At 43.0% G+C, this 24,985-nt stretch overlaps 1 protein-coding gene across 1 annotated transcript; it reads left to right on the top strand.

Annotated features, from left to right (window-relative positions):
- Nucleotides 1-1,119: 1,119 nt before the first annotated feature.
- On the top strand, nucleotides 1,120-22,654 carry DUSP14 (dual specificity phosphatase 14). Its single transcript, XM_039318815.1, has 2 exons — nucleotides 1,120-1,273; nucleotides 21,338-22,654. The coding sequence occupies exon 2, from the start codon at nucleotides 21,438-21,440 to the stop codon at nucleotides 22,032-22,034; it is 597 nt and encodes a 198-aa protein (XP_039174749.1). The 5' UTR covers nucleotides 1,120-1,273; nucleotides 21,338-21,437; the 3' UTR covers nucleotides 22,035-22,654.
- Nucleotides 22,655-24,985: the final 2,331 nt, after the last annotated feature.

Below are 24,985 nucleotides of genomic sequence, written 5' to 3'. Positions count from 1 at the left end.
AGGTCTCCCTGTACTGAATGATTTGGGGTGTCTGTTTTGGGGTGGGGTGGGGGTGACAACCTGGGAAAAGAGGAAACAAAGTTGAATCTAGGATCCTGAATGAATCTGGTCACACCGTCATTTTGTTGGCCTTCCTATCTGGGGGGATTATTTTAGCATCTCTTCCATCTCTATCCTGCAAGACAAGTGGGTTGGATCTAGGGGGGGGGGGTAATGCCTGGATTTGGGAGAGTGGGGGACTCCTGCCTGCTGCTTACCTGTATTCAGCAGCTTAACTCCACCACCTCAGGAACAGTAATAGAGGTGGAAGGGACCTTGGAGGTCATCTAGTCCAATCTCCTACTCTTGCAGGAGACCTATATACTATTTCTGATAGATGGCTGGCCAGTCTCTTCTTAAAAGCCTCCAGTGTTGGGGCACCCACAATTTCCAAAGCAATTTGCTTCACTGGTTAATTGTTCTCATTGTTAGGAATCCTCTCCTTAATTCCAGGTTGCTTCTCTTCTTGGTTAGTTTCCATCCATTGTTTCTTGTCCTGCCTACAGGTGCTTTGGTAAATAAGCTGTCCCCCTCTTCCTTGTGGCAGCCCTTCAAGTTTTAAAGGAAGGAAGGAAGGAAGGAAGGAAGGAAGGAAGGAAGGAAGGAAGGAAGGAAGGAAGGAAGGAAGGAAGGAAGGAAGGAAGGAAGAGGGGGGCTAACATGTACCTCCACCACCATCAAGCAGACAAAGGATGTTCTTACATCTTTGATTGGCCCTTCCCTTCTCTGAAGACCAAACCCCCACCTGACTAATATTCTGTCAAAACTCAGGGGACCTGGATGACTTCACTACTTGGGGGGGAGGGGGTGTCTCAGGGCCTTGGCCACACACACTTGCCAAGCCCCGGCCAAGGTGGCTTCAGATGGAGGCCTTGCCGAGATGGGAAGCGCCAACCTTGCTCAGATTGGTCAAAAACATCCCTCAACTCCCTTTGACTCATCCTCTTCATGTTTCCACGCGGCTGTTGCTACTGCCGTGGCGGTTTGCCAGGTTGAGCGCAAACAGCCGTCTCTTAGTAACCCCCGGGTAGTTCAGACACATACCCACACTCACAAACACATTCAGAGCGGCGAGAGGAGGCGGAGCCTGGGAGGTGAGCTGTCAGCTGCCAGGGCCAACCCAAAGCACATTCCCAAGTGCTCGCTAAGACCAGAGGCGTCCAGCCATTCATAAGCCCTTGCAGGGAGCCAGAAGGCACACCAGCACCTTTGGCCCAGTGCATCTCCAGGATCGGTAAGGCATGGGGTGGCCAGGGACTGGAGAGGGAAGAGTGTCCTGTGAAAAGGGGAACCCCAAACCAGGCACGCTAGCTAGAACAAAGTCCACCTCTTTGCAAGGCAGGGGGTGAAGAGAAGAGACAGCCGCACGGAAAGCAAGGCGAAACTGTGCACATTGTTGTTGACAAGTGTGGCGATTTGCTCCAGAAGCAGCTGCTTTGGGAAGTGGTGCTGGGAGTCGAAGTAGTGTAGACTAGAAGGAGGAAGAGGAGGTGGGTGGGTTGTTTTTTGTTTTGTTTTGAGGGATGGGAGCTTAATGTTTCTCAGGTGCAAACACCATCCAGCTGTCGGTGATCCCACTGACCTCTCCTCCCCATCGTTTGCTCTGAAGGTTGCACAAAATGAGATGCGGTTGGGATTTTTTTGGGGGGGGGGGAATTAAAGTAACAGGACTTGGTGTGAAACTGGCTAGGCTTCCCATAGCAAGGATCTAGGTATTGTTTTTTGGGGGGGATGGAGAATGAAGCCTTTGCTCTGCAGTTTTTATTCGTGCTCGTTTCTTTGTCGTGAGTTTTATTGGGTGGGGGAGCCAGGGGTTGTTTTTTTCGGGGGGGTGCCCTCTGGGTGATAAGGGGGGGACTATTTCGAGCCTGCTTTGGGGCGTGGGTTCCCCCCCAAAGAGTCCTTTCAAGCACTAATAAAGTCGGTGGAAGCTGCGAGGTGCCGTTCCTTACCTTGCGAGGACTTTTTTTGAGGGGAAAAAAAACAGCGGAAAAGCAGCGACGCTTTAAGCCAGATCGAATTTCTCAGCCTTGGGTAAAGGAAGAGAGAATGAAAATTAAACTATATAGGACCTTTTTAAACAAAATTAAGGGACGGAGCACGGCGTTTGGGAGATGCTGGATATATATATTTTTTCTCTCCGCCCCGGCTTCCAATCCACTCTGTTTTGTTTTGTTTTCTTCCGCCTCTTCTTTTTTTTCGCCTTAGTCGAGACAACGCAGATGATGTGCTGTTTGTGACTGATTTGGGTAGCTGCGGAACGGTGTATTGTTGTTGTTGCTGTTGTTGTTGTGTCCCCCCCCTCCCCACTCCTCAATCTCTCGACAAACTTTTCAATAGCCAGCATTTCCTCCCGAAGATGGAAGCCCCCTCGCCCAAAATATAGGCGGCTTGTTTTTTGTTTTTGTTTTTTTTCCCATAACGATGGCTGATTTTTCAGAGCTATCCTGTAAATAAAAAGTCAGTCTTCTCGTTTTTAGAGGGACAAAGATGGGAGAGAAAGATGGGAAGGGGGAAAAAACATTTTATCGAGAGTCGAAAGGAAGAAGGTGGAATTGATGCATTGTGTTAAACCGTGTTGTGTTTGGAGAAAGGAGCCGTTAAGCCACGATGAGGTCGATCCTGGTGCTAAGTCACACAAACTATGGTTTACAAGCCAGGATGACTAGGTTCATGAAGCCAGGCCGGATTCATTAGGGTTTCTTTCAGTGTGAGAATCCAACTAAAGAGGAATCAAACCCAGGATATCAGGAAATTAGGAACACCAAGGATGGAACATCTTAAAATATTTTTTCCTACATTTTATATCCTATCTTCCATTCAGAAGCTTGAGGCACTGTACACAGAGCTCCCTCTTCTTGTTTTTTTTTCCCCCTCAAAACAACCCAACAGAGTAGGCTGGGATGAGAAAGAATGACTGGCTCAAAGTCATTCCATGCATCTCCACTTTCATGCTCAAAGTCATTTCATGACTTTGAATTGGCTTAAGACCGTTTTTCACACTTACGACCATTGCAACATCTCCATGGTGATGTGATCAAAGTCATTTCATTCTACACTGACGGTTTTGGCGTGTTCTGGGTTATTTTGATTAGAGACACTCAACTCATTCCTTTGGGGCTGTTTAGGATTACAATCCCTTCAATCACTGGCCTGGGCTAATGGGATGTGGAGTCTACAACATCTGGAGAGTCCCAGCTGGCCCCAGCATCTGGAATAACAGGATTGGAAGATGCAAGACTGTGGCTTGAAGACTTTCAATAGACACATCTCATTTACTGCAAATGTTTCTGAGATTTGACCACTTTGAGGTGTGTGGACTTCAACTCCCAGAATCCCCCAGCCTGCATGAGTTCTGGGAATTGAAGTCCACACATCTTAAAATGGCCAAGATTGAGAAAGAGTGATTTACTCTATTGCTATCCTGCTTCTCCATTCAATTATTGCTTCCAAAACTGATTCAGTTTTTAAAAGGAGGCTCTGTGTTTAGGCTGGCAATCAAAGCCAGCTCAAGTGGTCCTCGACTTACAACCATTCGTTTAGCAACCGTTACAACAGAGCTGAAAAAGTGACTTGCGACCTGTCTCACTCTTAACAACTGTTGCAGCATCCCCACAGTCACGTGATCAAAAATTAGATGATTGACAATTGGCTTGTATTTACAACAGCCACACGTCCCGGGGTCACGCAATGGCCATTTGCCACCTTTGGATTTGTGTAACAACCACATGTTTTACTTAACAACTGCAGTGAGTTGTTTGAAAAACGTGGCCAAAAAAAGGTACCCATCTTGCTTAGAAAGCTCCAATTGTGGTCTTAAAATGAGCATTGCATCAATGCAAATAATTTTCGGAAAAGATGTGGCCGCAGTCTTTTGCCACTGAAGGCAAAATGCCCATCCTTGGAATGATGTGGAGAAGCATATAACAGAAACATAGAATAACAGAGTTGGATGGGACCTTGGAGGTCTTCTAGTCCAACCCCTTGCTGAAGCAGGAAACCCTACACAGGTAGTCCTCAACTTAAAACAGTTTGTTTAGTGACCGTCTGAAGTTACAATGGCAGTGAAAAAAAGGGACTTATGACTCTTTTTCACACTTATGACCATTGCAGCATCCCCATGGTCACGTGATCAAAATTCAGACACTGGGCAATTGATTCATATTTATGACGGTTGCAGTGCCCAGGATCACGTGATCCCCTTTTGCAACCTTCTGACAAGCACAGTCAATGCGGAAGCCAGATTTACTTTATAACCAGGTTACTAACTTAACAACTGCAGTGATTCACTTAACAACTGTGGCAAGAAAAGTTGGTATTTTTATCCACCTGTTGAATTCTTCCCAAGGACCTGGGATAGACAGATGTTGGTGTTTTGTGATGTTGGATATATTGGGGCAGAATGTCAGCTGTTCTGAGTAAAGCTGCCTTTTGCAATTGACTGATGGGGATTTGGTCAATGCCGATGGGGTTCAAGTGGTGCTTCAGTTGTTGCTATTATGGTTTGTCACACGGTCAGCCAGATGTTCAGGCTGGATTTGGCCATTTTTTCCAAATGGGCCCAAACTCTCTTAACAACTGTGTTGCTTAGGAATGGAAATTTTGCGTTCAACTGTGGTCATAAGTCAAGGACCATTTCAAACAAATGACTGTCCAGTCTCTTTTTAAAAACCTCCAGTGTTGGAACACCCACAACTTCTGGAGGCCAATCGTTCCTCTGATATGTGCACATGTTTGCATAAACCTTTTTTTAAAAAAAACATGCATCTTATTTATCTATCACAAGGGATTGAATGGAAGACTGGAAAAATGGGAAACTGAGTAGAAATCAAATGTGATGGATTTTGCTCGCTCTTATGATAGAAGGCAGAGAAAAAGCTTTGTGGTGCAGCTTTTGGACAGGTGGCATTTTCCTTGCGAAGTGTGAATTATTGTACCCAGGAAATCCCAGGCCTGTAGGCTAGAATGGGAAGTGTAAAAACATCCTGGAAGAAGACAAAACATTTCCATATTATTGTTTAGAAAAGGACGTGGTGATGAGGTCATCAAGAGCTGAGTCAAAGTAGACTTTCCCCCTTTTTAATGACAGTGGAAGAAAGAGATGTATTTTTCAGCCACAGTATAATATCCGATTCAGGGTACATTTGTTTAATGAATAATGATGTAATTAGACATCTCATCGCAGCATCGTTCAGCAGATGGATGCTCCATCTTAAGTGCTTTTCAGTCTTGGAAACTTTAAGCTGTGTGGACTTCAACGCCCTTTAAAGCCAACAGGCTTTAAGATATGCAAACGTCACTCCCAGGAATCCCTGGTCTACATACTTTGTGGACTTCAACTCCCAGAATTCCCCAGCCACCATGCTTTAAGATGGGTGGTCTAATCCATATTGGTTAAGTCTGCAGCCGTTGTGAGCTATACTTTTTGTTGTTGCTGCTATTATTATTGGTTCATTGCATAGTAAGCCAGATGTTCAGATAGGATTTGGCAGTTTTATTCACCTGTTGATTCCTTCCCAAGAACTTGGAATATTCAGATATTGATGTTTTATGATGTTGGATGTATTATTGCAGAAGGTAAGCTATTCTGAGTAACTTTTGCAATTGACTGACGGGGATTTTGTCAGTGCTGATGGTGTTCAAATGGTGCCCCAGTTGTTGTTATTATGGTTTGTCACACAGTCAGCTAGATGTTCAGGCTGGATCTGGCAGTTTTATGAGTCCTTCTCAAGGACTTGGGACAGGCAGATGTTGATGTTTCATGGTGTTAAAGGTATGACTAAAGCTGCCTTCTGCAATTGACTAATGGTGATTTTGTCAATGCCAAGGGTGTTTAATTTTGTATGCCACCCACTCACAATGACTGTAGGTGGCTCACCACAATCAAACATTACATTATTAGACATTATAATAATATCCTATTTCCCTGAAAATAAGATCTAACTAGAAAATACAGCCCTAATACAGTGATAGCGAACCTTTTAGATACTGAGTGCCCCAAAACTGCCCCCCCACCTCCGTCCCCGCTCTGCCCTGCCCGCTGGACCACCACCATCTCCACAGCCTGCCACAGATCACCCAGGCAGCCCAGCAGCGCCATGGTGGCCATACCCTCCACCCATGCCCCGCAGCATCATCTGCATGCGATGGGGTGCAAGGGCGGAGTCTTGTCCCCACTGCCCGGCTACCATGTCCTTGGCTGCGTTGCTTCATATGGGCTGCGCCCGGGAGCAACTGTCCTCCAGGGGGGCTGCTGGTGAGGAGGGAGCCATGGGAGGAGGCGGGGCTAGAGCGACGGTGTGTGTGCCCACAGAGAGGGCTCCGAGTGCCACCTCTGGCACCCGTGCCATAGGTTCACCACCACTGCCCTAATATGTCTTTTGGGGCAAAAATTAATATAAGGCCTGGTCTTATTTTCAGAGAAAAACAGGTATCGATAGTACAGGAGTGGGAAATCCCAGGATTTATTAGTGTCATCTGCAACCACTTTTCTGTAATACCCTGAGAAAATATTTAAAGCAGAAACATAGATGTGGCCATGGGAATTACTAAGCCCACAGATAAGTCTTTCAATGCCCTCCGCTAACAAAAGAGCTTTTTCCCCCACTCCAACTCCAAGAATCCTTCACTTTCATTCAGTGTTTCTCAACCTGCAGGCTGGGGAATTCTGGGAATTGAAGTCCACGCATCTTCAAGTTGCCACAATTGAGAAACACTGGTGTAGATAAAAGAGAAATTAGCAATCAGCAAAGCAACCCCTGGCTTATAGAAAAAGTGAAATGTATATACAGGTAGTCCTTGACTTACAACCATTTGTTTAGTGGCCATTTGAGGTTACAATGGCACTGAAAAATTGGCTTAAGACGGTTTTTCACACTTACGACCATTGCAACATCTCCATGGTGATGTGATCAAAATTTGGGTACTTGGCAGCTGATTCATATTTATGATGGCTGCATTGTCCCTGGGAGTCATGTGATCACCTTTTGCAATCTTCTAACAAGCAAAGTTAATGGGGAAGCCAGATTCACTTAATAACTGTATTACTAACTTAACAACTGCAGTGATTCATTTAAGAACTATGGCAAGAAAGGTCATAAAATGGGGCAAAATTCACTTAACAATTGTCTTGGTTAGCACCACAGATTTTGGGCTCAATTGTGGTTGTAAGTTGAGGACTATCTGTTTACAATTGTTGTAACATCCTTGTGGTTAGGTGATCATGCACTTATGACGGTTGCAGAGTCCCAGGGTCACGTGATTCCCATTAGTGACCTTCCCAGCTGGCTTCTATCAAGTAGAGTCAATGGGGGAAGCCGGAAAGAGTACAGAGAAGAGCAACAAAGATGATCAGGGGACTAGAGGCTAAAACATATAAGGAACGGTTGCTGGAATTTGGTATATCCAGTTTAATGAAGAGAAGGATGAGGGGGACATGATAGTAGTGTTCCAGTATTTCAGGGGCTGCCCCAAAGAAGAGGGAGTCAAGATATTCTCCAAAGTGCCTGAAGGAAGGACAAGAAGCAACGGATGGAAACTAATCAAGGAGAGAAGCAACCTAGAACTAAGAAGAAACACCCTGACAGTTAGAACAATTAACCAGTGGAACAACCTGCCTCCAGAAGCTGTGAATGCTCCAACACTGGAAGTCTTTAAGAAGAGACAGGCAGCCATTTGTCTGAAATGGTATAGGGTTTCCTGCCTGAGCAGGGGGTTGGACTAGGTGATCTCCAAGGTCCCTTCCAACATTATTATAATTATGATTACTCACTTAACAACTGCATGATTCATTTAACAACCATAGTGAGTGGCAAAAATGGGTGCAGAATTGGGCAGGACTCACTTAACAACTGCTTCATTTAGCGATGGGAGTTGCGGTCCGAATTGTAGTCATAAGTCAAGGTCAACCTATACAAACCTTCTTCCTTGAATGAACTTGGACGTTGGATTAATGCAGTGTTATCAGAATGGAGCCACTGTCTTCTTAAAACCAAAATTTAGGGGTCAGCGAGTTGTTTGAATCCACTGAAAATTGCCACAGTTCTTCTAATAACTAAATCAGCTCATAGGAATATCTTTTCCATTATTAAACAACTGCTCCTTATTTGAGATTAAAATGTAGTGCTCCTTTGAAAGTAAATATCTTATTCTACTGCTCCATTTTTTGGGGTCTGTTGGAGATGCAGAAAAGAACTTTAATTCAGACTTTAATTAAATTTAATAGAAGCCATTTTAATTCAGATTTTGAATTATTTGAATGCTGTTGAAATTCAAAGTTTGTTTTTAATGCCATTTCAAAATTGCTATTTTGTTTATTAAGTGAATTACTCATGAGAAATACCACGAAGGGAATTAATTATAATAATGAACTTAAATCTCGTTAATTAGTTTCAGGGCAGCTTAGTCTGGGAAGTTCCTCCTGAATTATAAGAATGATTTGCTTAGAAAAGCAAATCAGTATATACGTTTAATAAATTTAATATACTATTGCTTAATAAAGTATTTTTATGTGCTGACATGTAATACATGTTAAATCTTAAAACGTTCCTTATTTTGGAGCTTCGGGTGGCAAATTGGAAACTGGAGTGGGGTGCGTTAGCGCTTCGTGAGAATTAAACTTGAATTTGTCTACGGAGATTCTCAGCCATTCCAGGCCATGGTTATCCCCAAAAGATGTTTTTTGAAAAGGCATCTGGTCACCTTATAGGTGGTGATTTTTCCATTTGTTGATGAAGGATAAGTGGAAATCCTATTTATTTGATGTTCAAACCTCTTTCTCTATACAAACCCATACATGCTGTATTATGTTGCCATCATTAACTGTATTCATTTTTAGAACTGTTTGTATGTAGTCACTTCATCGTTGCTCTTCTCTGCACTCTGCACTCTTTCTAGAGTCTCAGTATTTGAAAATATCACCGTTTTTGCCACAGTTGTTAAGTGAATCATTGTAGTTGTCAAGAGAGAGTCAAGCTATTCTCCAAAGCACCTGAGGGTAGGACAAGAAGCAAGAGATGGAAACTGATTAAGAAGAGAAGCAACCTAGAACTAAGGAGAAATTTCCTAACAGTGAGAACAATTAACCAGTGGAACAACCTGCCTCCAGAAGCAGTGAATGCTCCAACACTGGAAGTTTTTAAGAAGAGACTGGACAGCCATTTGTCTGAAATGGTGTAGGGTTCCTGCCTGAGCAGGGGGTTGGACTAGATGACCTCCAAGGTCCCTTCCAACTTTTCTCTTCTCTTCTCTTCTGTTCTCTTCTGTTCTCTTCTTTCTCTTCTCATTATTGGCAGTATTGATACAGCACTCAACAGCTTTAAAACTTGTCAGTTTCAGTGTTCAACATGTTTTGAAGCCAAAATCTTGTCCTGGCACTCGTATTTCTCCTGGTAGTCAATGCACAAGGAAGAACTTGCTGATGTTGGCTGCCTCATGATTTGCTATTTCTTCTGGCCAAAGTAATGGGTCACGTAGTGAGTCACTCGGTTTTCTTGGTACTCGTTGGTTTTACTGATGTATTGTAGATAGTAACATCAGTAGCTCCCTCCTTCAAAAATTTCCTTTAATATTACTGGTGTTACATTGTTTTATATCATTTTGCAAGTTCCAATATTACTTGACATCAGGCTTCTATTTTTTTCCCCTGCTTAAAATCTTTAGTTCCCTATAGTGTCCAGTTTCTAAAATCATCACTTATATTTTGTTATGACTTGTAATTGCCAGGATGACCAAAATAAGTTTGTTTCCAATGAGAAATTGCTGATATTTGTTTAGAGCTAATTCCAAAATCTTATAGTAAAAGTCAATATTCCATATTGATCTGGACCCTCAATCCATTTATAATTTTCTTACACAGTCTTATTTAGCTTTTTGCTCTTTATTTCAAATTCCTTAAATTCTTAAGCCTATAATTATTTATTTCGTTGTTCGTAACTGAAGATAGACTCAACAACTAACTCACTTTTCAAGCTGTAGTTCTGAAAGTCTCTAATAGCTTTAGAACTGTTAATAGGCAATTTCCAAAAGTGATTAGAAAGTCAAGTTTGTGATGTTAGTGTCCTTTATAAACTTCCACGGAGGTTGTAAACAATATGGCTAATCCTATCACCTCCTGATGCTCAAACCCTATATAAAACTGCTGTCCTGTGGTCTGAGTTCAAGGAATAGCCACCTGGAGCACATGTGGGCAATCTCCCGTCCTCTCCTTATCCAGAGAGGTTCCAAGGAACTGGTCTACTTATTAGTTTCTTGGTCTTTGCCATGGTCATTGGCTCCACTTTCACCATCTTCAGTTGGCAATACATCCCTCAAAAACCAGGAACAAGGGTTTTTTTTAATGGACATAAGTAAATATTTCAATTTATTGGGGGTTTGGTTATATCTAGTTGGGAGAGATAAAGGGGAAGATGTAGATCAGTGGTTCTCAACCTTTTTAATGCCGTGACCCCCAACCGGTCGTAAGTCAAGGACTACTCAACCGGTCGTAAGTCAAGGACTACTCAACTGGTGCAGCACTGTTTGCAGAATGGGACTTTTGGCGGGCTCAGCAGAGCAGAGACAGCCTGGACAATTCCTATTGGCTTTTGAAAGCCAATAGAATTAGACTCTATTCAAGAGAGTCTATTCTATTGGCTTTCAAAAGCCAATAGAATAAAAGGGAGTAGCACAGCTAAGGAAAAGGGGGAAAAAAAGGGCGGACTGCGTTGTTTGGAGACCCCTGTGAAATGGTCGTTCGACCCCAAATGGGGTCCCGACCCACAGATTGAGAACCACTGATGTAGATAGAGCTACTCCCATAAAGGGGAAGATGTAGGTAGAGCTACTCCCTAATTAGGCAATTCAACCTCCAGATCTCCCAGAGGATGATGGGATTTGTAGTCCAAAATGTCTGGAATCTGCAAGTGCAGGAAAACTGCTGATTCGGAGCCCAGAGGCATCACAAACAAGTATCATTTTCCTTCTTATCTACCTTTTTTTTTTTAAAAAAAGGATAGCTTTAGTTTCCTTACAGAGGAACTGACATTTATCACAGGGTGAAGGTTAAAGAGGCCCATTGAGTCAGCTCTGACTTTTGTTGAAAGCATCCTTTGTTTTAGCAACAGTATGATCTGCCACTGACTTCTTCCAGATGTTTATTTATCTATCAGTCTAGTCTACATTTCCTGGTGCCTCCTAACAAGTCTGATTCTGCTTATTTTCAGATCAAAAGTTTGATTAAGTAGTAGCACCCAACAGAGCAATAGGAGAATCTCAAAGTTCTAAAGAGTTGGTAAATACTTTCCTACAGGAGTTTTTGGGAACACAGCTAGTCCTCACAATCTGTCAGGTGCACCATTTGTATTCTGGTGTCCTGCCATTGTGCTTAGGGAGAAGGCGGGATGGTGTACTTGGGATTTTCCCGCTTCTGCTGTTCGCTTGGGAATTAGGGAGGGGGACTGTCTTTGGAGATGGGACGGACTCCTTCTCAGCTGGTTCTCACCAGGTTCCAAGGCTGTCGCACCCTGAGAGTGAACTGTTATCTGCCTGGCACCTCAGCATTCTCAAAACATCTTCTTGGCATCACATTGGCTGCCAGTGGGCTGGTTGGGGGGGGGGTTGGATTGGGAAACCAAAAGGATGGTTTTATGCTTTGTGCAGGACCTTCAGATTCTGCCTGACTTTACTGCATCCAGTTTCTCTCAGTAAAAGTTCTTTTGATTCAATTCAATGGATTCAAGAGTCTTACTTTCCTGAGGGGGGCCGACTGGGACAGGTCTGGCGCAACCAATGGTAGGATTCAGATGGTTCACCCGGTTCAGTAGAACTGGTAGCTAATTTTTTGTTGACTTCAGCAAACCGGCGATGCCCTAGCCCTTTTTTTTGCAAGGCTCAGATCAGGCCACTGGAAGTGCATGGATGCCACTTCCGGAAGTCCGTTCTGAGCCGGGAAGGCCTCCCAGGCCCAGAACGGCCCACTGGAAGTGCATGATTCACTTAATAACTGCAATGATTCACTGTGACAAAAAGGTCATAAATAGAGCAAAACTCAACAACTACTTTGCTTAGCAACAGAGATTTTGGATTCAATTGTCATAAGTCAAGGACTGCCTGTAGTGTAGAAATGATTTGCCATTGTCTTCTAAATTTTTATTTCCTGTGCCTAGCTAGGTCCTTCTACATCCTGAAACATTCCAGGTAAATTAGTAAAATCTTCATGTCAAGCTAGACTTCATTAATTTCATGGATGTATCCTTAGGGAATCAATGGGCAATAATAACAAGTTGATTGATTGATTGAGTAAGTGCCTGGGAGTTGGTATCAACTCTCAGTGATTACGTTAGATGGATTTTCTCTGGGATGAGTAATCTAAAGTACAGGTGGCATAAGGCAGAGTTATCACGCAGAATAACAGAGATGGAAGGGACCTTGGAGGTCTTCTAGTCCAACCCCCTACTCAAGCAAGAAACCCTATACCATTTCAGACAAATTGTAATTCAATCTCTTATTAAAAACCTCCAGTGTTGGAGCACCCACAACTTCTGGAGGCAAGTCGTTCCACTGATTAATTGTTCTAATTGCAGGAAATTTCTCCTTAGTTTTAGGTTTGGTTCTCTCCTTGATTGACCAAAACTGAAGGCCAGAACTAGAATACTGCAGTCAGTTTTGGTCACCACATTACACAAAAGATGTTGAGACTTTGGAAAAAGTGCAAAGAAGAGCAACTAAGATGATTAAAGGCTTGGAGACTAAAACATTTGAAGAACGGTTGCAGGATTTGGATATGTCCAGTCTAATGAAAAGAAGGACCAGGGATGACATGATAGCAGTCATCCAGTATTTGAGGGACTGCCACAAAGAAGAGGGGGATCAACTTATTTTCCAAAGCACCAGAGGGCAGGTTAAGAAGTAATGGGTGGAAACTAATCAAGGAGAGAAACAACCTGAAACTAAGGAGAAACTTCCTGACAGTGAGGACAATTAACCGGTGGAATACTTTGCCTTCAGACATTGTAGGTGCTTCATCGTTGGAGGTTTTTAAGAAGAGACTGGACAGTCACTTGTCTGAAATGGTATAAGTTCCCCTGCTTGAACAGGGGTTGGACTAGAAGACCTCCAAGATCCCTTGATTGGACGGATAGGAAAACTGTGATAGTTAGGGCTTGGATTTTGAAGAATACCGGTTGAATGCACTTCAAAAAGTTTTTCTTTCCCCTTTCTAAAATTAGTTTGATAGAACAACTGAACTGCCCTTGCACAGGAGTATGGATTGATTTCTTTGCACAGGTATTCCAAGTATGCTGGCTGGAGAATTCTGGTCATTGATGTCCACTCATTTCAGAGTTGCCAAGGTTAAGAAACACTGCTATGGGACATAGAAATCTCTAAGTTAATTGCAGGGCATGATGGAATTAAAAGTAGCCACGATCTGCTTTTCTTGACTTAAGACAGGCTGTCTAGGGATAATGGGAAGTATAACTCCAGGAAACCCAGGCCCATTGGGCTATATGGAAAACTAATCTCCATGTGAGGTCCTTGGTGCTCTCTGAGCTTGGTTGTTTTCTTGCGGACATTTCATTACCCAACCAGGTAACATCATCAGTGCACCTTAATCTCCATGTTCTAGGACAGCATGTTTCAAACTTAGTAAATTTAAAAATGTGTACTTCAATTCCCACAGTTCTCTAACTAGTGCCCTGGCTTGAGGAATTCTGGGAGTTGAAGTCCACACATCTTAAAATTGCCAAGTTTAAAAAAAAACACTGTTCTAAGGATAATTGCCAGCCTCAGAAGCTAACCAAATGCAGTCATTTTTATCCATTTGCTATTTTAAAAGTCTGCAGATTTTTCTCACTTCGTGTTGTTGTTGTTGTAGCAAGCGTGTGAAAGATAAATATAATGAAAGATGCTCATTCTGTTGTTTGGGGTTTATTTCTATCCCTGCTAATCCCAGGGGTAGCATTTGGTTCATTCTGGCATAGATCCCAAGTCTCATATGCTCAGGCTAAAATGTTTCTCCTCAGAGGCAAAGCTGTACCCAGTGACGCTCTCTGGATCAAATTGCATCAAACAAAGGAGACACACAGCCTAAGCCACACAATAGATTTGTGGAGTGTGTGTGTCTGTGAGCAGTCAAAAACATTGTGTGTTTTGTAACGGCAAATCGTGGAGCTGCAAGTGGGAGACAGTTTGGTCTAGTGGGGAAGGTACGAGGCTAGAAAAACAGGAGACTGTGAATTCTAGTCCTGTCTTAGACATGAAAGCCAGCTGGGCAACTTCAATCAAAATAGAGCTGGAAGGGACCTTGGAGGTCTTCTAGTCCAACCCCCTGCTCAAGCAGGAGACCGTATACCATTTCAGATGGGTGGCTGTCCAGTCTCTTCTTAAAAACCTCCAGTGATGAAGTGCCCACAACTTCAGAAGGCAAGCTGTTTCACTGGTTGGTTGTTCTCACTATCAGAAAATTTGTCCTTAGTTCTAGGTTGCTTCTCTCCTTAATTAGTTTGCATCCGTTGTTTCTTGTCCTGCCTTCAGGTGCTTTGGAAAATAGCTTGACTCCCTCTTCTTTGTGGCAGCCACCTCAAATATTGGGATACTGCTACCATGTCACCCCCTAGTCCAGTGATGGCAAATCTTTTAGAGACTGAGTGCCCAAACTGCAACCCAAAACCCACTTATGTATCGTCGGGTGCCGGGTAGGCATGGCCCATTGGGTGGGCATGGCTGCAGTGGTAACGGCAGACTGGGTGGGACTAAAAAGTTCAATCAATCAATTCCAACTTTGCAAGATCTTTTTTTTTCCCGTGAGGTTGAAATTGACTGAAACTTTTTTTTTTTTGCACATGGTGGCGGAGGCCTAAAGCGAAAAGGTTTTTATAAAACCCAGCTGAAGGCCTAGGACTGGGACGATGGCATGTGTGCCCACAGAGAGTGCTCTGAGTGCCACCTGTGGCACGCGTGCCATAGGTTCGCCACCACAGCTCTAGTCCTTCTTTTCACTAGACTGGTCATAACCAATTTCTGCAACCGTTCTTTATATATTTTTGCCTCCAGACCCTTAATCATCTTGTTCTTAATCAGTTGCTCCTCTTTGCATTTCTTACTTTGGGCCAATCACCAAGAGATTGTGAATTCTAATCCTGCCTTGGGCATGAAAACCAGCTGGGTGATTTTGAGCCAATCACTAGGAGACTGTGAGTTCTAGTTCCACCTAACAGGTGGTGATTTTGCCATTTGTTGATGAAGGATAAGTGGAAATCTTATTTATTTAATGTTCAAACCTCTTGCTCTACATGCTGTATCATTTTGTCATCGTTAACTTTATTCATTTTTAAAACTGTTTGCATGTAGTCACCTCATAGCCCAACATTCAGCATTTTCTCCAGATGATCTTGGTTTCAGTTCTTGCCATTTCCAGCTCTGCTGTGATGCTATCAACTGTTTCTTTGAACAGGTGGTCCTCAACTTACAATAATTTGTTTAGTGACCGTTCACTAAAGTTACAACGGCACTGGAAAAAAGCGACTTATGACTGTTTTTCACACTTAATGACTGTTGCAATACCCCCATATGATCAAAATTTGGTCATGTGATCCCCTTTTGCGACCTTCTGACAAGCAAAGTCAATGGGGAAGCCAGGTTCACTTAACAACCATGTTACTAACTTAACAACTGCAGTGATTCACTTAACAAGAAATGTCATAAAATGGGGCAAAAATCATGTAACAACTGTTTTGCTTAGCAATGGAAATTTTGGGCTGAATTGTGGTTGTAAGTCAAGGGCTACCTGTATTTTTTTGTATGCAAATAGAAGAAGGGGAGGCTGGTGATGTGGCTGTGTGAAGTTGCTTTCATCTTTTTACCTCCCTAGAAGCAGTGCTGGTGGCCTTCATGTGTGGCATGCAATCCATAATGAAAACTAAACCCTCCACAATTTGGGCTGTGTTCATGCAACAGGCTTAAACAGATCAGTTATAATTCTGGAGCAGTGTTTCTCAATTTTAGCAGCTTTCAAATGTGTGAACTTCCAGAATTCCCTCGCCAGCATGAGAAATTCTCAGAGTTGAAGTCCCCTTAACTTAAAATGGCCAAACATTGATTTAGAACAGGGGTCTTCAAACTTGGCCCTTTTATGACTTGTGGACTTCAACTCCCAGAATACCTCAGCCAGGTATACTGGCTGAAAAATTCTGGGAGTTGAAGTCCACTAGTCATAAAAGGGCCAAGTTTAGACCCCTGATTTAGAAGCATAAGCAAAGGGGTTATCCTGAGGTATCTGGGAGAGTGATCAGAAAAGTCAAGAAGCAGCGAAGAAGTAAAGCTGCCATCTGGGTCTTTTTTTAAAAAAAACAACAACAAATTTTATTGATTTTTAATTTTTAAGACAACGTGCTCGAGACACACCGTGGTACAGGGGTAGTCACGAATCCAAAAACAAAACATATATAGATAACTTAATCAATACATCAAACATTCCCTCTCTCTTTCCCTCAAATAGCTTATATTTTAAAATAGTCTGTTTCTAACTTAAATTTCTAATAATCCTAAACCTGTTTTACAGCTTTATGCAATTACAAGACCATCATCAAATTTAACTTTAAATAAGCACATTATCAATTCAGGAGTCCCTTCCAAATCTATCCTAATTCTTGTAAGGTGAAATAAGTTCCTTTGTATCTGGGGCTTTTGATCCACATGAAGACCCCTGAGGTCTCCTAACTTCAGAAATGAGGATTTATTTCAGATTCTTCTTAGCCAGCTGGTTATGTGGACAGCGTGCATAGCAAAATCAAAATAAATCCCCAGAGGAGAAAGGACCATTCATAAAATCATGATTTAGCCTGGATCCTCCCAATCATGGTTTAATGACTGTCCATATGTAAGGTGACCAACCGTACTCCTTTAGGGAGGACAGTCCTCCTTTTGTAAGTTCTGTCCTCCCTCAAAAAGTGTCCTCCTTCATGTCTTCCTTTTCGATATTTGAAGACTAATCTGCAGGGCTTTTTTTCCCTCATAGAACGCTCAGAACGGCATTCCGGCACCTTTTTTTGATGTTTTTTTTTCCAACTTTTGCATGAGCTGTGCTACTCCCACTATTGGCTTTCCAAAGCCAATAGGAATTGCTGCTGAGCGCGCCAAAACACCCAGCCGGCAAACTTTGCACATGCAAGTTATCTATATTATTGATGCAATGAAAAAAATGGTTTCTTTTATTTACGATATTTTTTTCTTCAATTTATTTGTGTCCTCCTTTTCATTGTAAAAAAGTTGGTCACCTTACCATATGACATTGACTTAATTAACTATCAAGATTTGGAGCCTTAACAAAAATGTGAAGCACCTTCTTATCAGCGCAAACATTTGAATAGATCTGATCCAGTTAGCCTCAAATAAATACCGGATGAGTTTTTAGTTTCTACAGTAGCAGTTGCATGAAAAACAGAAATCCAACAGGTACAGTATTGAGATATCAAAATCACCTGGCTTAGGAATTTCTTTGGCAGATGAGCTAAAGAGCATCACAGCTGAAATTACCTGAAAGGAAACCCTTCAAGCTACCTTAAAATCCTATAATCCTTTCTCTTTTCAGGGAATGCTTTGTTAACAGGATAATCACAGTGGATAAACAGCTTGTCAATTTTCCCTCAGTAGATACTGAAAGTTGTCCCAAAGATGCTTTTTCAGGGGGCAACTTTCTTGTTTTTCCTTTGAAGACGTTTCGCTTCTCATCCAAGAAGCTTCTTCAGCTCTGACTGGATGGTGGGGAATGGAAGGATTTATACTCCTTGCAGACAGCTGGTCATTTGCATGCTTTTAGAGAGTCCTTGAGGCCATTTGGAGGTTTACTTGTGTTCTCAAGGTTACCTGAGTGGTGCAAATGGGTGTGGAGCCTTCCTGGAACTGCTGAAAGGACTGTGTTGTAGACTGGAGATAGATGACATCTCGTATCCCTCCCCCTCTATTGAGAGAGGGCTGTTCAGTTTTGACATAGGTGGCCTCTTTGACCCCTCTTTCAAAACAGCGGTCCTCTCTGTCCACAATGTGGACTTTGCTTGTCTTTGAAAGAGCGGCCTTTGTCTTTTTGTTGTTGTTAGTTGCAAAATCATGTCTGACCCATCGCGACCCCATGGACAACATTCCTCCAGGCCTTCCTGTCCTCTACCATCTTCTGGAGTCCATTTAAATTCACGCCTACTGCTTCAGTGACTCCATCCAGCCACCTCATTCTCTGTTGTCCCCTTCTTCTATTGTCCTCCATCTTTCCCAGCATCAGGCTCTTCTCCAGTGAGTCCTTCCTTCTCATTAGGTGGCCAAAGTACTTGAGTTTCAACTTCAGGATCTGGCCTTCTAAAGAGCAGTCAGGGTTGATCTCTTCTAGGACTGACCAGTTTGAATACCTTGCAGTCCAGGGGACTCGCAGGAGTCTTCTCCAGCACCATAGTTCAAAGGCCTCCATTCTTTGGCGCTCAGCCTTTCTTATGGTCCAACTTTCATAGCCACACATTGCAACTGGGAAAACCTTGGTACTGTCCATGGGGTTTTCATGGCAAAGATACTGGAGTAGGTTGCCATTTCCTTCTCCAATGGATCACATTTTGTCATAACTCTCTGCTATGACCTGTCTGTCTTGAGTGGCCCTGCACGGCATAGCTCATAGATTCCTTGAGTTACACAAGCCCCTTCGGCATGACAAGGCAGTAATCCATGAAGGCGTTTGTCTTTTACTGAAAGATATTAAGATATTTTCAGTAGGGTCAACCCCTTTGTCTTACACCAAGGACATCCCAACCTTGGCAACTTTAAGACCTGTGGATTTCATACTGGCTGGGGAATTCTGGGAGTTGAAGTCCACAAGTCTTAAAGTTGCCTTACCCTTGCCTTACACTAATCTTTTTCCTGGTGTCCCTTTAAGTTAAAAGAACAAATGTGTTCAGAGAGAACAAATTAAAAAAACTGAGCAGAGACAGACGGGTCAGTCTTGTGGCAGTGCACAGCAGGACGGTAGCCGCGGCTGATGATGTGTTCTGGATAAAAATAGCATCTTGTTTTTCTTTGAGAAAAGCTGAAAGGTCCGTACATTAAGACAATGAAAGAGAACAGTGGGGAGCTGGGGAAGAGGACGGTAAATTATTAGCCCGAATCTGCTCTATCTTTGTTTATTCCGAAATAGATATTTCCTTATTTTGATCACTTTATTGCTGACAAAACTGGCTTCTAAATATAATCATTGGGAAATGAGACGATAGCAGCAGCCTTGGGAAGACCCTGAGAGTAGCAGAAAGTAGGAAAGTGATGAAAATAGTGGAAGGATCATCCCCCAAAATCAGCGAGCGCTAAAGGATGCTTTTTTGTTTTTTATGGCTCAGGATTGGCTTAAATGAGGCTGGGGGAAATAATTCAGATTCACACCAATGGAAAAGAGTGAAGAAACTAGAACAGGTAGTTCTCCACTTAAAATCATTCATTGAGTGACAGTTTGAAGTTACAACATCACTGAAAAAAGTGAATTGTGACTGTTTTTGACACGACCGTTGCAGTATCCCCTAGGTCACATGATCAAAATTCAGATGCTTGGCAATTGACTCCTATTTATGACAGTTGCATTGTCCCAGGGTCATGTGATTGCTTTTTGTGAATTCCTGACAAGCACAGTCAATGAGGAAGCTAGATTCACTTAATAATCGGGTTATTCACTTAACAACTGCAATGAGTCACTTAACATCTGTGGCAAAAAAGGTCATAAAATGGGGGGGAAGTCTCTGTCTTCCTTAGCGATGGAAATTTTGGACTAAATTGCGGGTCGTAAGTTGAGGACTACCTGCAGCCTGTATGGGTTCCCTTCTACTTTGACATGTGGTCCTTGACTTACAACCATAACTGAGCCTGGAATTAAGGTCTTAAGTCACTGCGGTTGTTAAGCAGATCACCATGTGACTACACCTGATTTTACGATCAATTTTGTGGCAGTTGCTAGGCAAACACCACGGTCATTTACAAATCCATTTTATTCAATGGACTTTTTTTGGCCAGAAATCAGAAGTCAATGGCAGAAAAACATTGAAAACTATGGTCACATGACCCTGGGATACTGTAAATGGCAGGTGAGCTGGTTGCCAAGCACCCAAAATGTAATCATGTGACCAGGGATGTTTGTCACAAGTAGCTTTTGGAAGTCTGTTGTAACTTTGAAGAACCTCTAAGTGTCCGGTTGTAAGGTGAGAACTATCTGTACTACCCCAGATCAAGTGTGGGCTTCTAGTAGGACTACTTTTCCAGTCGTTTCCAGTTGCCACAGGACCTTACATATTTTGCAAGAGAGCCAGTTTGGTCTAGGGCATGGGTAGGCAACCTTGGCTCTTTTATGACTCGTGGACTTCAGCTCCCAGAATTCCTGAGCCAGCCATGCTGAGGAGAAAGGGAGAGGTTTCCATGCTGAGGCATGTTGGCTCAGGAATTCTGGGAGTTGAAGTCCAAGGTTGCTTACCCCTGGTCTAGTGGTTAAGCACCAGGCTAGCAAGCAGGAGATTGTGAGTTCAAGTCCTGCCTTAGGCATGAAAGCCACCTGGGTGACTTTGGGCAAATCACCAAAAGACTGGGAGTTCTAGTCCTACCCTAGGTGTGAAAGTTGGTTTGGTGATTTTGGTCCAATTATCGGGATGCAGTGAGTTCTAGTCCCCCCCTCCCCTTAACCATGAAAACTGACTAGATGATTTTGGGTCTGTCATTCTCTCTCAGCCCAGCCCACCTCACAGGATTGTTGTTGTGGAGAAAATAGGAAGAGGAAGGTGTGTTGGCTATGTTCCCTGCTGGCAGGATATAAAGTAAGGTGACCAACCGTCCTCCTTTAGGGAGGACAGTCCTCCTTTTGTAAGTTCTGTCCTCCCTCAAAAAGTGTCCTTCTTCATGTCCTCCTTTTCAATATTTGAAGACTAATCTGCAGGGCTTTTTTTCCACTCATAGAACGCTCAGATTGGTGTTCCGGCACCTTTTTTTGATGTTTTTTTTTCAACTTTTGCATGAGCTGTGCTACTCCTATTGGTTTTTGAAAGCCAATAGGAATTGCTGCTAAGCACACCAAAACACCTGGCTGGCAAACTTTGCACATGCAAGTTGTCTGTATTATTGTTGCAGCGAATAAAATGTTTTTTTTATTTACAATTTTTTTTCTTCAATTTATTTGTGTCCTCCTTTTCATTGTAAAAAAGTTGGTCACCTTAAAAGAAGTAAATAAATCGTAAAATTAGCCAGCATTGTCAGATAAACCAGGCTATGGCTGTTTTCCCACTAAAACTAAAAGTCGGTCTTTCTCTGCATTTGGCAGGTGAAGGAAAACACGTGTGGCACATTACCAAGAAGACGAAAAAAGAAGGATCCCAGAGAATCCATCTAGCGTGAAAATCTGAGCAGCGGGCATCATTCCCATGACAGCACGAAGACACTACATGCTCCCACGAACTCTCTTAACACCTCGCTTTTACTCCGAAGGGACGATGGCTGGCATTGCCCAAATCACCCCCTTCCTGTACCTCAGCAAAGGCAGCGTTGCCTCCAACTGCCAGCTGCTCTTATCCCGCGGGATCACCTGCATTATCAATGCCACCGTCGAACTTCCGAACCAAAACTTCCCTGACTTTGAGTATGTCCGGGTGCCCGTGGCCGATATACCCAGCGCCCCCATTTCTCTTTACTTTGACGGCGTGGCAGACAAGATCCAAAGCGTGGCTCGGAAGAACGGCGTCACTTTGGTCCACTGTGCGGCCGGGGTGAGCCGGTCGGCCACGCTGTGCATCGCTTACCTGATGAAGTACCAAAACGTCACCCTGTACGAGGCCTACAACTGGGTCAAATCCAGGCGCCCGGTGATACGGCCGAACGTGGGTTTCTGGAAGCAGCTGATAGACTACGAATGGGAGATGTATGGGCGGAACAGCGTGAAAATGGTACAAACTCCTTATGGGATGATGCCGGACGTTTATGTAAGGGGAGGAAGGGTCTTTATGCCTTACTGGGGGATCTGAAGAGAGGAAGCTGGAGCAGATGGTGGTGAGGCTCCCTAAACTGGCCAGATTGGAGGGACCTTCCTCCGCTGTTTGGAGAGCATCCCACCTCATGGCTCCAGCTTCTTTTGGGTCAGCTGAACCTCAGAAGCATCTTCAAAGCACTAAACCAGCAACCTCTTAATCAAGGGGGCCTTAATCCTACATCCTGCAGAATCACTTTTGTAAGGAAAATTGCCTTTCGCATCTGTACTCTGCAAGTTCATTTCAAGGAGAAGAATTCACGGTGTCAAATCACTTAAAACGGGGAAGGAACAATCTACCTGGTAGCTATTGGGATTATTAACGATGATGATGATGTTGATGATTAGTTTCCGCACTTGTAATAAATGCTTTCTTGGCAAACCATCTCAGAAGGAGGGACCATAACTCTGTACTATGTGGGATTAAAAAAATAATAATAATGGTCCATCTCCGAATGGAGAGGAAATTAAATATAAGTATTTAGTCGGAAAGGTCTTCCATTCCTTTCTGTTAGTGTATAGCTCAGCTTTTGAATTTCAATTTGGGGGCAAAATCAGGGTGAGGGAAACTGTCAGCTGGACAATCTGCCACAAATAAAATAATTTAGACAATTCAAAGATTGCATTGTATTTTTTTTCTTTCTTAGCCATTTCTGCATTTGCATTTACATTAGGGTTTTTTTTTTTTAATCTATTGACTTATTTTATCTAAAAAATTTGTGAACTGCTCAGGTGCTAACTCCCAGGATATACAGATAGTCTTCAACTTATGACCACTGTTGAGGCCAAAATTTCTGTTGCTAAGCAAGACAGTTGTTAAGTGAGTTTTACCCCATTTTATGACCTTTTTGATACAGTTGTTAAGTGAATCACTACAATTGTTAAGTTAGTAACATAGTTGTTAAGTGAATATAGCTTCCCCATCGCTTTTCTTTGTCAGAAGGTGGCAAAAGATGATCACATGATCCCGGGACACTGTGACCGTCATAAATATGAATCAATTTTCAAACATCTGAATTTTGATCACGTGACCAGGGATGCTGCAATAGTCGTAAGAGTGAAAAACAATCATAAACTGCTTTTTTCAGTGCTGTTGTAATTTCGAACAGTCACTAAACAAACTGTTGTAAGTCAAGGACTACCTCTAGTTAATGAAATAAAAGTCATTCAACCAAACACCCCAGTAAAATCTGAGAGAAGGAAATGATGGCGTTCATTCAGTAGAAAGGGGAGAATAATTAAAATGATCTTTTCAATATCCAGAAAGGCCTGGCCAATTAGTTTTTTTAATTAAAACAAGCCCATTTCCTGGTGCCCAAAATAGAATAGAGCAGGTCAAAGGTGAGCTTTTCCATGACACTGGGATGTTTGGCCATATTGAGCAAAAAAGGACAAAATTGGGATGCGGGTAGAGGGAATGGAATATGGCATGGAGAATCATGGGAAATGGCTGGGTGACAGCTTGGAATCCTGATCAAAGGTACGTTACAGGTAAAAATAGAGCAGTTTTGATCCAGGGTGGCGGCATTTTCTATTTTTGGTATGGTAGGACTCATCGCTATCATTCCCATTGTCGTCATCACCATCATTGCAGATGTATTATAATTAATTAAGAGAGTAACAGAGTTGGAAGGAACCTTGGAGGTCTTGTAGTACAACTCCCTGCTCAAGGAGATGATCCTACACCAGTGTTTCCCAAACTTGACAATTTTAAGGCATGAGGACTTCAACTCCCAGAATTCCATAGCCAGCAACGCTGGCTGTGGAATTCTGGGAGTTGAAGTCCACATGCCTTAAAATTGTCAAGTTTGGGAAACACTGTCCTACACCATTCTGGACAAACGGCTGTCCAAATTGGGTATGTCTAGTTTAACGAAGAGAAGGACAAGGGGGGACATGATAGCAGTGTTCCAATATCTCAGGGGCTGCCCCAAAGAAGATGGAGTCAAGCTATTTTGCAAAGCACCTGAAGGCAGGACAAGAAGCAACGGGTGGAAACTAATCAAGGAGAGAAGCAACCTAGAACTAAGGAGAAACTTCCCGACAGTGAGAACAATTAACCAGTGGAACAGCCTGCCTCCAGAAGCAGTAAATGCTCCAACACTGGAAGTTTTTAAGAAGAGACTGGAGAGCCATTTGTCTGAAATGGTGTAGGGTTTCCTGCCTGAGCAGGGGGTTGGACTAGATGACCTCCAAGTTCCCTTCCAACTTTACTACTATTACTTACTTACTTATCATCTCTTCTTCTTAAAAACCTCCAGTGATGGAGCATCCACATCTTCTGAAGGCAACTAGTTCCACTGATTAATTGTTCTGTCAGGAAATTTCTCCTTCATTCTAAGTTGGATCGTTCCTTGATTAGTGTCCATCCGTTGCTTCTTGTTCTGCCTTCAGGTGCTTTGGATTCTTTGTGGCAGCCCTTTTGATATTGAAAGACTGCTATAATGTCACCATTAGTTGGATTTATGCCTCACTTATTAATCTGATTACCACTCTACAGTAGTTATTGGCTAACCAAGGAGAACTCTGGAGTTCTGTCAATTTGTTCCAGTGAAGAAGAAACGAAGAAGTTGGATGTGATGCTTGCAGATGTAAGCAGGTTTGCCTTGACCATTCCTTCTGGACTGGTAGGAACATGTCCAGCGGTCTTATTTACCAAGAAGGTCCTTGTGACACTAGCAAGGGAAGAGTTTGATTTCCAATTTGATTTGATTTATATCCAGGAACTCAAGGAAATATAGTGGTCCCTACCTTGGGGAAGTTGGTTGAGAGAGAGGGAAAGTCTAGGCTGAGCGATACTAGAAGCTGGATCTTCTTGCTTTTAGTCCAATGCCTTCACCACTACACCAGACTGCCTCTAGGCCAGTGGTTCTCAACCTGTGGGTTGGGACCCCATTTGGGGTCGAACGACCATTTCACAGGGGTCGCCAAACAACGCAGTCCGCCATT

The sequence above is a fragment of the Crotalus tigris genome, unplaced genomic scaffold (assembly GCF_016545835.1).
Source record: "Crotalus tigris isolate CLP2741 ecotype Arizona unplaced genomic scaffold, ASM1654583v1 scf7180000021566.449902, whole genome shotgun sequence".
Lineage (NCBI taxonomy): Eukaryota > Metazoa > Chordata > Lepidosauria > Squamata > Viperidae > Crotalus > Crotalus tigris.
Note: the sequence above shows the minus strand (reverse complement) of the source record. Positions and strands in the feature narration are given on the sequence as shown.

Coding starts and splice junctions, on each gene's coding strand:
- DUSP14 (XM_039318815.1), top strand. CDS start 21,438: ATGACAGCACGAAGACACTACATGCTCCCACGAACTCTCTTAACACCT.